The 12,050-nt window shown below is 52.1% G+C and overlaps 3 protein-coding genes across 3 annotated transcripts; 1 reads left to right on the top strand and 2 right to left on the bottom strand.

The window, feature by feature from the left end:
• Positions 1-276: 276 nt before the first annotated feature.
• Positions 277-1,874, bottom strand: N7539_008905 (purple acid phosphatase family protein; the record flags this gene model as incomplete). The annotated part of the gene is made up of 2 exons (XM_056938500.1): positions 277-1,628; positions 1,739-1,874. The coding sequence occupies 2 exons, from the start codon at positions 1,872-1,874 to the stop codon at positions 277-279; spliced, it is 1,488 nt and encodes a 495-aa protein (XP_056785877.1).
• Positions 1,875-4,367: 2,493 nt separating this feature from the next.
• On the bottom strand, positions 4,368-5,339 carry N7539_008904 (palmitoyltransferase YKT6; the record flags this gene model as incomplete). The annotated part of the gene is made up of 6 exons (XM_056938499.1): positions 4,368-4,403; positions 4,456-4,548; positions 4,655-5,024; positions 5,090-5,113; positions 5,178-5,236; positions 5,319-5,339. 6 exons carry the CDS (start codon positions 5,337-5,339, stop codon positions 4,368-4,370), a joined length of 603 nt encoding a protein of 200 aa, XP_056785876.1.
• Positions 5,340-5,808: 469 nt separating this feature from the next.
• N7539_008903 (RNA helicase SLH1) lies at positions 5,809-11,886 on the top strand (the record flags this gene model as incomplete). The annotated part of the gene is made up of 1 exon (XM_056938498.1): positions 5,809-11,886. One exon carries the CDS (start codon positions 5,809-5,811, stop codon positions 11,884-11,886), a length of 6,078 nt encoding a protein of 2,025 aa, XP_056785875.1.
• Positions 11,887-12,050: the final 164 nt, after the last annotated feature.

Raw genomic sequence — 12,050 nt, 5'->3', positions numbered from 1 at the left:
TGGAGGGGTTGCGCTGGGTAGGAAATTTCTGGAAATGTGATCGTCTGCGGAGATCTGTCTTTTGAGAAGAGGAGAAAACTATAGTGTGTGAAGTGTAGCTCTGTGATTATGTACAGGTCTTCAATGTATGCATTGTACTTGTGCTGTCCAGTGACATGTACAGGATCTATTTACATGCGGTACCTGCGAGGTTCCCTCTCGTCAAAACATTCCATCGTTACCCATCAACACGACTCACCACTGCGATACCGAGTCATCTCGCCGAGATCCAACGCGTTACTGGCTGACGAAACGATTGGCGTGGCTCTTGTACAGAACGCTCGAGTCCAAAAGGGTCCCGGTCGAGGACTGGAAAAAGTCCACCTGCAGGTGATTCGCATCGTTGAAGCGCACAGTGGCATAGCTCCAGTCGTCCGCATAGGCAAACTCGGTGTAAGAAGGCTGGGTCCCGATTGCAGACAGTCCCTCGATGTTACCTGCACCACCGGCGACGATGTACATGGGGGCTTTGGGATCCTTCATGCCGTTGGGATCGGCGGTGCCCTTGTACACGGGAGCAAATCGCTGCGAGTTGTGCACGTGTCCGAAGACTCCGAGGTCGACCCCGTATTGGTAGAAGAGATCTTCAAATGCTTCCTGGCACGAGTCACACGCGCTGCCGGAACCAGTGGTGTACCAGGGTCGATGACCGGCGACGATCACCCAGGGAGTGACGCTGCGGTCGACGCTGGCCAGGTCCGCCTTGAGGAAGTCGATTTGCTGGTTGGGCTTGCCAAAGGGACCGCTGTTCAACTTGGCCGAGCCGGAGGGACCGTCGGGGGCGCCGTCAAAGTCCGTCTCGGTGTTGATCATGACAACGTGCGCCATGCCGTATTCGAACGAGTACCAGAAGGGAGGGTTCGCCAGACTCTTGGCCTTGGCGGCCAGCGTCTGGGCCGTGGTGTTGGAAGACAAGGACGCAAAGGGCGATGGCATGGTGTTTTCGAATCGGTGCATGAAGTCGGTGAAGTTCTTCTGGCCCTCGGGACACAGATCCAGCAGGTACGGAATCTCGGAGCAGTCAGCCTCGTGGTTACCGGGGCTAGCCATGTACAGCTTACGACCCGCAATGGGCGCGAGCTGCTCGTAGAATTGCTCCAAGATGGCCTGGTAGGCTTGCTTGCCGTCGAAGAGGTTGCCGATCTTCAAGTACCAGTCGTCGGCGTAGCCAAAGTCGCCGGGGTGAATTACGATCTCGTAATCATTGACGGTCCGTGCAAGAGCGCCAATGGTCGCATGGTTCAGATTGGGCTCGACGACAGGAACTGTGTCGCGCTTGTTTGCCGTGTATCCGTTGCTGCCGTACACGCCCAGATCGATCACCACGTCCATGCTGAAGGCCGTCTTGTCGCCGGGTGTACGGGGGCTGAGGAAGTGGTCCACAGTCGAGTTGGTCGATACAATTTTGTAGTAGTAGGTCGTCGCCGGTTTCAACCCGGTCAAGATAGCATAGTTGGACCATGTACGAGATGTGGCGTACGTGCTAGAGCCCTCCGTGCAGGCCCGCGAGGTCAGGCTGGTGGGAGAAGTACCAAAGTCGACACAGCTTTGGCTCATTTGTTCGTAGGTATTCCATCCCACGGACACAGCTGCGATCACAGAAGATTAGCTTATGGCCGGTACCACTAAGGGGGACGTCGATACGTGCGATCCCCTAGCCTCTGAAAGACCTCCTTGTCCAGGGGCACATGTTCCTTACCATTGGGACCGTAGATAGCGAGGCGCTGCTGGTAAGGCGTCGTTAGATCACTGGGAATAGGAGGATAAGTCGACGCAAAGACAGAGGTCGCCAGCAGAGGCAAAGCCTTGACAAATGACAGTGATCCCGCAACCATCTTGAGCCTCGGTTCTCTGTAGAGAAGCCTTTGAGTGTATTGCCTGCCGATTTGTATCTCCAAACATGTAACATTCGCCTCGACATGGTCGCCTTATATAGTCGGAGGCGACCTGCCGCATAACCGGCCGTGATCACTGTCGAGATCACTTCCGGCGGCCAGCCTCACGCCAGTGCTAGTCAGAATGTAGGCCAATCATTCCCACAACAAATCACACGCTGCTTGCCCGCACTGGCTTCTTCAATGCGATCGGCATGGTGGCTTGCCCGCTGCAGGACCGGATCGTGTTCGGACTGGATCGTCACGCACAGTCGACGACTCCATTTCGGAATCATTTAATCTATCTTAGCTTCGAATCATGTCTGTCCAGCTGCAAAGTCAGAAGTGCAGGTCGCTAGTCCCATCTGGGGACTTCGGTCCGAGCGTGGGATGTCTGCCGAATGGAACCGCGTTGTTGTTCCTGGAGCCGTTCCTGACACGTGGGCGGAGAAGCAGATGTGGTTGCATGTTCACCAAGCCTGGGGCACTTGGAAAAGCTTCACCTTTCTTCCGATCGAGGCAAGCCACCGAGGTGACTCGTTGCTGTAAGTTGCTTTTCCTCACGGAACAGGCGCTTGCTTAATATGTGCGATCCGTGGCATCCCGCTTGCAAAAGCGACCTTAAGAGAGTATGTTCTCAAAACTTGCTGGCCTCGGTTGCCCTGCTGCAAACTTGGTGTCGGAATTGGTAGAATCACCGTGCTTGCGTTCGACTCGCGGGCAAAAAGTACCTACGTGGTCTTTTCTTCATACACCAATTGCAAGCAGTACTGATCTGGTGTACGCGCAACCCATTGCAACATCAATATGCACACGGGATATGTTGTTCTCCGACCTAAGCCGAAATGACTGCCTGCAAACTACAGTTGCTCAAGCCTGCGCTCAACATCGCCGTCGGTCTCCGGGTTGACAAAATCTTGAGAATTTCTCCATCCAGTCGGAAGTCTCGCAGGCTGACCGTTGTGGTACTTAGTGCTTGATCTGTGAATGTGGACTGCCAAGGTCCCACTATACACAACGTCTCCATCTGACGCTCGGTCACTCTTCTCTCAGACCTCTGCACTATCTCGAGCTCAAGGTTGAGTCCTCGCTTGCACGCATTCCACTTGACTGTAAACGCGTGGATAATGCTCGATGCATGTCACGAGCTTGCGCCGTGGCCCTCGACTCAGCGACAGTGCGGCCTTAATGCGCGTGGTTGCCCCCAGCCCGGTCTTCTACCTAGGAAGGTGGTATAGATAACTAGCATAAATTACATCGAACGACCATGACTCAAAAAGCTCAAACGCAGGTCCTGGGCGAATGTCTAGAGGCAGTATATACAATATACTGTCTACTGTCTAGTATATACTGAAGCGTACCTGAATGCGTGTTCACTGCACAGAAGCGTAAAGAGCCATGTGAAGCCAAGGTTGACCCACTGGCTTGTGCGACACAAGACTGCCCCAGAAGAAATGAGCGGGGCCTCCTGATTTCAAGAATCCTGTCTGTTCCCACAAGCTTGATCGGTGTGACATCTAGAGAGAGGGCTGGATGTGCCCATGTCAGAGCGGTCGGATATTGGGACAACGCAGCTGGCTCATACACGGGATCGACCGAATTGCGGGGTCCATATTTGGGGTCTAGGTGATCCAGACATTTGAATGCCCGGGGATTTAGCACAAACCGGTGCTCAGGATGACATGTAAAGCATTTACCAATGTCGCCGCGGAAATGGATTGCATCTGCCAAAAGGCATGTCCTCGAAGATTCAAGCTTGCTCTGAAGCTTTGAAAAGCATGAATAGCAAAAGCGAGAAGCGGTACTGATGCTTTGAATTCACGTCATGGCTGGAGAGTTTTCCTCGAAACCATGAACCGACATGCGGCGATGATGACGCTGCATCATTCTGGTACGCTACATGGTCTTTGCCGCAATTTCGGCTCGATTCGCTCCCTGAACTGAAATGAACGAGACCACACAATCTACAAAGGAGATGGATTCTGCAGGCTGGGACAGCCCTTGGGAAGGAGCCAGCACAACGGGCAGGTGTCCGCCTGATGCATGCCAGGATATCGATATAAAGCGTAGCTTCTTGCACTCTTCAACGCCAGTCGATGTATCGGTATGGCAGCTCTGGATGTTTGTCTTCTTCGTACCAGAGCAAGATTTTGGCAGGACCCCCGGCGAATCGAAAGGTCGTCTATGGCCATGCACCACAGGTAGAATGCTGGGCGGTCGGAAGTCGGTCTTTGAAATGCATCAGCACCCGGTGGTCAGTCCCTACTCAGCCGACCGAACGTAGGAGACAGGTTGCCTGGAGTACCGGAGAGAAGACGGGAGCTCGCGCCAAAAACCAGAGTCAAATTTCAATTCGAATCGTGGTGCATGAATGCCCAATTCAATTACATGAATCATTTAGACTGAAGACGAAGGCAAGACATTGCTCATGAGGGCAAACCAAAATCATCACATCTACATGACAATGCAGCAAGAGTTCTGTTTCTTGGCCTGGAAGGTTGTCAGAGAAAGCACCCAAGGATATAAAAGTCGAATCACATACCTGTGTGTAAAACATCTTACTTTGGGCTGACAGGCCGTCACTCTTGGCCACCAAAGAGTCAATCTTCTCCCCGCGTTCCAACACACTCTCGATCTGGAGAAAGGACATTAGTATAAATTTCACCACACAGCAATTTAGGAACCCTTTCGACAGAGATCGTGCTTGCAATAGACCAAGCCAGCCCGTCCTCAGCACGTACCGTTTTGTGCAGAACGATCTTGGTCTCATCCAGCTCCTGCTGGATCTTCATGATGCTGTCGGCCTGGCTCGGGTCCTGGTATTTCACAATGTATTCCTTCAACTGGGGGAGAGGGCAGGCATTCTCTCGGAGGGACGGGTCGGAGAAGGATGTGCGGGGATGTTTGGCGAGGAACTCGTCGACGATCTTGGACAGAAGCTGGTGCGCGACGAGCGCAGGGTACTCTCCGTCTGTGACGATGACACCGGCAACACCCTCAGTACGACCGTAAGCGTGGAATGTATACGACTTCTCCTCAATGTCCTGACGTTGCCCGGGCTTTGTCCGCTCGGCGACCGTCTTGGTGAAGAGCATCATGAACTCTTCATAGCTGTAATCACTTAGTCTTAGACGGCGCCTCGAGCCAATCAATTCGGAAAGCGAAAATAAACATACTTTTGACGGGTGAAACGAGAGAAGCTAAGGAATATCGGTTAGCATACACCGTCTTTCGGAAGACACACAAGAAGCAGTGACCCCTAACCTAGTCAGATCTTTCTCTCCGCAAAGTTGAACAGCGGGTTGGGAGTCGTTCCGGAGAACCTAGCACAGCGGAGGAGCGTCAGTATGACTTGACTACCGATTCAAGGTCGCGAAACGGTTGATCTCAACGTCGTTCACTTACTCCCATATAGAGAATCTTCATGGTGGCGGGGAAGCTTAGAAGGATTCGGAGGTAGGATAAGTAGACACTCCGACTTGAAAGCAACGGGCTCAGGCCGTGTCCAGATACTGTGTTATATATGGCGTCAGAAAGCTAGGCGACAAGATTGACGCTGAAAGACAGCTGGCGCGTGATCGTTTCTTTCAAAGGGAGCTGCGGGCCTGGAGGATGCAATGGCAGGCCCGACTCCTGATAGCCTACGATGATGGCACCAAGTCTCAAGTCTCCGCAATGAACGCCTCAGGCAAACATATCCTGTTCTTCCAGACCGCCCAAGACCCCGCCGAGCTTTGCAGTGGAGCACGCCCGCCCGCTTGGGACCCCGGTACTTCCAGGCTTGGCCGATGAGTTCATAAATATCAGGGCCTCTCCGGCAAGACCTTGCTTGGTTTATGTCGGTACCCACAAGTCGGTTTTTCTTTTTGACCAAGGTCCGCAACTTCAGTCAATCATGGACAATATATCAAGTACCGAGTCGCAATGGCTGTCACAGCTGGCTGCGATGCGCCAGGCTATTGCAGACCTGAAGCTGCCGAATGATCAGAACATCGAATCCATCAGTTATGGAAGTGATATCGACTTGGATATTGACGACGATTATTCCTCGCCAGGAACCGTTGACGATGTGTGGGACATCATCAGCTCCGATGACGAGGAGGATAGCGGCTTGGACGACACTGCCGATGTGCACGACTACTCTGCTCCCTCGCAGTCAAAGGCGTACGATCGAACATGGTTGGAAGAACGATGCCTCGACGTGGTCATGCGAAACCCGACGATGAATGCCGAGGAATTGTCGCAGCAAATTATCGCCACCCTCGCCACGGACAGTGATGATGCTGAATTGCAAATGTCGCTCGCTGAAGTAGTCGGGTTCGACGACCTGGATCTGGTGATCGAGCTCATCGCTCACCGCGGCGAAATTTTGTCAGACAAGCCTCGGCAAGGGGAAGCACAAACCGACGGACTGGCTTCGGGCAAACTCCAAACTCGAGCAGAGAGAGCACAGGCCTTGCGAGAGCGTGATTGGCAACACAAGAACGCTCCGTTGTTGGCTGCGCAAAGCCGCACCGAACCTCAATACCCGCATGTCTACAAACTTCATACCTCCGGAAATTTACTCTCTTCAAACGGCCGGAAGTATGGTCTCCCAATCGGCAGTCGGGAGATCGAAGAGCCCAAGTATACGGAGTTTGAGATTCCAGCTTCCAGCGTGGGAGCAGTGCGTCCTAACCAAAAGCTTGTAGAGATTGCTGGCCTAGATGGCCTTTGTCGGGGAACCTTCAAGGGCTACAAGTCACTCAATCGAATGCAGAGCTTGTTGTATGATGTCGCTTACAAAACAAATGAGAACATGCTCATTTGTGCGCCCACTGGTGCTGGTAAGACAGATGCCGCAATGCTCACAATTTTGAACGCGATCGGGAAGAACACTTCTCCAAACCCGCTCGAAGTGCCCGATGCCACTGAGTTCACCGTTCAAGTAGATGACTTTAAAATTGTCTACGTGGCTCCTATGAAAGCTCTTGCTGCCGAGGTCACCGAGAAGCTGGGCAAGCGACTGGCGTGGCTGGGTATCCAGGTCCGTGAGCTCACGGGTGATATGCAACTGACGAAACGAGAGATTGTCGAGACTCAAATCATCGTCACAACCCCTGAGAAATGGGACGTTGTGACGCGCAAAAGTACAGGCGATACCGAGCTTGTTCAAAAAGTCCGACTGCTCATTATTGATGAAGTTCACATGCTTCACGACGAGCGTGGTGCTGTGATCGAATCCTTGGTGGCTCGAACCCAACGACAAGTGGAGAGCACTCAATCGCTGATTCGCATTGTCGGTCTCTCTGCCACGCTACCCAATTACATAGATGTGGCAGACTTCCTGAAGGTCAATAAGATGGCAGGACTGTTTTTCTTCGATTCTTCATTCCGACCAGTACCACTAGAGCAGCACTTCATCGGCGTCAAGGGTAAGCCGGGATCGAAGCAATCTCGTGAAAACCTGGATGTCGTTGCGTTTGAAAAGGTCCGTGACATGGTGGAAAGAGGTCACCAGGTTATGGTCTTTGTTCACTCTCGCAAAGACACCGTTCTAACTGCACGGCTGCTCAAGCAACTGGCTGCAGAAGAAGGCTGCGAGGACTTGTTCAGCTGTCAAGATCACGAAGGATACTCCAACGCTTTGCGTGACATGAAGCATGCGCGAGCTCGAGAGCTTCGTGACATATTCGCAAGCGGTTTTGGTACGCATCATGCCGGCATGAGCCGAAGCGACCGCAACCTCATGGAGCGGATGTTTTCCGAGGGGCTGATCAAAGTCCTGTGCTGTACGGCAACTCTCGCCTGGGGTGTCAACTTACCAGCCGCAGCCGTTGTCATCAAGGGAACCCAGCTGTACAACCCACAGGAAGGTAAATTCGTTGACCTGTCTATTCTCGATGTCCTTCAAATCTTTGGTCGTGCTGGTCGTCCTCAATTTCAAGATACTGGTATCGGTTTCATTTGCACCACGCATGACAAATTGCAGCACTATCTGTCTGCCGTGACAGCCCAACAGCCTATTGAGTCGAAGTTCTCCAGTCGTCTTGTTGATAACCTGAATGCCGAGATTGCACTTGGCACCGTGACGTCCATTTCTGAAGCCGTGCAGTGGTTGGGTTATTCGTACCTCTTTGTTCGCATGAAGCGTGAACCTCGCAATTACGGTATCGAGTACGCGGAACTGAGGGATGACCCAATGCTCGTGCAAAGACGGCGACAGCTGATCATTCAGGCTGCGCAAACGCTGCAAAAAAGTCAAATGATCATCTATAATGAAAAGACGGAAGATCTGAAGGCCAAGGATGTTGGACGTATTGCAAGCCAATATTATGTTCTGCAGACAAGTATCGAAATTTTTAATGACCAGATGCGCCCTCAATCTGGCGAAGCAGATGTTCTCCGGATGATCAGTTTGAGCGGTGAATTTGACAACATTCAAGCCCGAGACAGCGAGTCGAAGGAGCTGCAACGACTTCGCGACGAGGTTGTGCAGACAGAAGTTGAAGGTGGCAACGATTCCCCTCACGCAAAGACAAACATTCTACTGCAATCATACATATCTCGTGCTCGGATTGAGGACTTTGCCCTTGTCTCTGACACAGGCTACGTTGCCCAGAATGCCGCCCGCATTTGTCGAGCGTTGTTCATGATCGCTTTGAATCGTCGTTGGGGCTATCAGTGCCAGGTTCTGCTTTCAATGTGCAAGTCGATTGAGAAGCAAATTTGGCCCTTTGACCATCCATTCCATCAATTCGACTTGCCCCAGCCTGTCCTGCGAAACTTGGATGAGAGGCTCCCCACATCATCAATCGAGTCCATGCGGGAAATGGACTCGGCAGAGATCGGTCAGCTTGTCCATAATCAAAAGATGGGCAAGACTCTGACCAAATTACTGGACAACTTCCCCACTCTGAGCGTCGAAACTGAGATTGCACCCCTGAACAGGGATGTTTTGCGAATCCGGCTTTTGATTTATCCTGAATTTAGTTGGAACGATCGTCACCATGGAAGCTCTGAATCCTTCTGGGTATGGGTTGAGAACTCAGAGACCTCGGAGATCTACCATCATGAGTATTTCATTCTTAGCCGCAAGAAGCTCTACGATGACCATGAACTCAATTTTACTATTCCGCTTTCCGATCCACTGCCCAGTCAGATCTATATTCGGATTATTTCGGATCGCTGGCTAGGCGCTGAGACCGTCAGTCCCGTGTCCTTCCAGCATCTGATTCGTCCCGACACTGAGAGTGTCTACACCGATCTCCTCAACTTGCAGCCGCTTCCCATCTCCGCGCTCAAAAACCCCATACTTGAGGAGGTGTACGGTCAGCGATTCCAATTCTTCAACCCCATGCAGACTCAGATCTTCCACCTTCTTTATCACACCGCTTCCAATGTGCTTCTGGGATCTCCTACCGGTAGTGGTAAGACTGTTGCCGCAGAATTGGCTATGTGGTGGGCCTTCCGTGAGAAACCTGGCTCCAAGGTCGTCTACATTGCTCCTATGAAAGCTCTCGTTCGCGAGCGTGTCCAGGATTGGCGCAAACGTCTGACAGGCCCGATGGGCTTGAAGCTAGTTGAGCTGACTGGTGACAATACGCCGGATACCCGAACCATCAGAGACGCGGACATTATCATCACCACCCCTGAGAAATGGGATGGTATCTCGCGTAGCTGGCAGACTCGAGACTATGTGCGCAAGGTTAGCCTTGTTATCATCGACGAGATTCATCTTCTCGGAGGTGACCGAGGCCCTATCTTAGAGATCATTGTATCTCGTATGAACTACATTGCCTCCCAATCCAAGGGATCTGTCAGACTGATGGGCATGTCCACTGCTTGTGCAAACGCCACCGACCTCGCAAATTGGCTCGGTGTCAAGGAAGGATTGTACAACTTCCGACACTCTGTCCGTCCGGTCCCACTTGAGATTTTCATTGACGGTTTCCCGGAGCAGCGTGGATTCTGTCCTCTCATGCAATCCATGAATCGTCCAACATTTTTGGCCATTAAGAATCATTCGCCCGAGAAACCAGTGATTGTGTTTGTCGCGTCCCGTCGACAAACCCGTTTGACGGCTAAAGACCTGATCAACTACTGTGGCATGGAAGACAATCCTCGTCGATTCGTGCGAATGTCCGAGGAAGACTTGGAATTGAACCTGGCACGAGTCAAGGATGATGCATTGCGAGAGGCGCTCAACTTTGGAATCGGCCTTCATCACGCCGGTCTTGTCGAGTCTGACAGGCAACTAGCAGAGGAGCTTTTCGCTAACAACAAAATCCAGATCCTGGTGGCCACCAGTACCCTGGCATGGGGAGTCAATCTTCCCGCCCATCTCGTTGTGGTCAAGGGCACCCAGTTTTTTGACGCCAAGATTGAAGGCTATCGTGACATGGATTTGACCGATGTTCTTCAAATGCTTGGTCGCGCTGGCCGTCCCCAGTTCGACAACTCAGGCATTGCACGTATCTTCACCCAGGATTCTAAGAAGGCGTTCTACAAGCACTTCTTACACACCGGTTTCCCCGTGGAGTCAACTTTGCACAAAGTGCTTGACAATCACTTGGGCGCTGAAGTATCCGCCGGAACGATCGGCACGAAACAGGATGCACTTGATTATCTGACATGGACATTCTTCTTCCGTCGTCTCCACAAGAACCCTTCATATTACGGCCTCGAGATCTCCGCGGAAGAGCAAAACACCATGGCGGCGCATGCTACTGCCCAAGAGTTTATGATTGAGTTGGTTGATAATTCGCTTAATGACTTGGCAGAGTCTTCCTGTGTCTTGGTGGACTCTGCAACTGGTGAAGTGGACTCGACGCCGTTTGGCAAGATCATGAGTTACTACTATCTTTCCCACAAGACCATCAGGTACCTGATGTCACATGCCAAGCGAGAGCCCTCCTTCCAAGATGTTCTTAGCTGGATGTGCTCTGCTACCGAATTTGACGAATTGCCAGTCCGCCACAATGAAGATCTCATCAACGCTGAACTGGCACAAAACCTACCGCTTTCTACGGAGTCCATGGGCGATATTCCAATGTGGGATCCCCACGTCAAGGCGTTCCTCTTGCTGCAAGCTTATATGTCTCGCATTGATCTCCCAATCTCCGATTATGTCGGTGATCAAACGTCTGTCCTCGACCAAGGCATTCGTATCATCCAAGCGTCTATCGATGTCATGGCTGAACTTGGATTCATCCCCGCGTGCGAAATGTTCATCGCTCTGTTGCAGTGTATCAAATCTGCACGCTGGCCAGATGATCATGCGCTATCTATCCTTCCCGGTATCCAAGCTGACAAGCCACCTCGTGGGCTTCCCGGTACTTTGGTCAAGCTATCCTCGCAGCCAAAGTCTACACTCTTTGATCTGGTCAAGAAGCTCAACCTGCACCCGGGCTTCAGCAAGGCGGCCAATAACCTGCCGAATGTGTCTATTGCTGTCGCTGGCATTTCTCCAAAGGGTCTGAGTGTCTCTATTACGCGCCACAACAATCCCACCAACCCCGAATATCGTATCTACGCGCCGAAGTTCCCCAAGCCACAAACCGAGGGCTTCTTCCTAATTGTATGCAGTGCTCGTCCAGATGGTTCTGACGGCGAGCTTCTCGGTCTCAAGCGTGTCTCATGGTCTTCCTCAACTGGACATAATGGCAAATCTCAAGGCCGCGGAGGTGCAGCGCCTGGCTCAAGCCGTGGCGGTGCGGCTAGTGGCAGAGGGCGCAATGCCAACGCTTCGCTCACTGTACGCTCACTGGTCAAATTCCCGAGTGCTGCATTTGTTCAAAACCTTTCCCTGACCAGTAATGGTGTCACGCGGGTCAATGTGAAGCTCATCAGTGACTCGTATCCTGGCATGCAGTGGAATTTGTCCAACGTTGAAGTCGAAGTTGCATCCGCTTCAGGCACTTCGACGCAAACGGTGCCTACCCAGGTGGTGGAGCCTTCTTCAAGCGTCAGCCTGAAAGACGATACTGCATAATCGTCTTGCAATGTATTTGTATCACGAGTGGAGGTTGACTTGGCTTCCACTGTCTTCAACTCTCACACAGGCCAGAGACCGGTCAGCAGGTATATATGGGGAATGCCCCCTCTTTCTCGAGTGCATTGATCAAAAGACTGAGCATTCATGTCATAGATGTGTTG

Source organism: Penicillium diatomitis (assembly GCF_028827545.1).
Source record: "Penicillium diatomitis strain IBT 30728 chromosome Unknown utg000015l_segment0_segment0, whole genome shotgun sequence".
Taxonomy (NCBI): domain Eukaryota; kingdom Fungi; phylum Ascomycota; class Eurotiomycetes; order Eurotiales; family Aspergillaceae; genus Penicillium; species Penicillium diatomitis.
The sequence above is the reverse complement of the archived record's forward strand: the minus strand, read 5'-3'. Positions and strand labels throughout refer to the sequence as shown.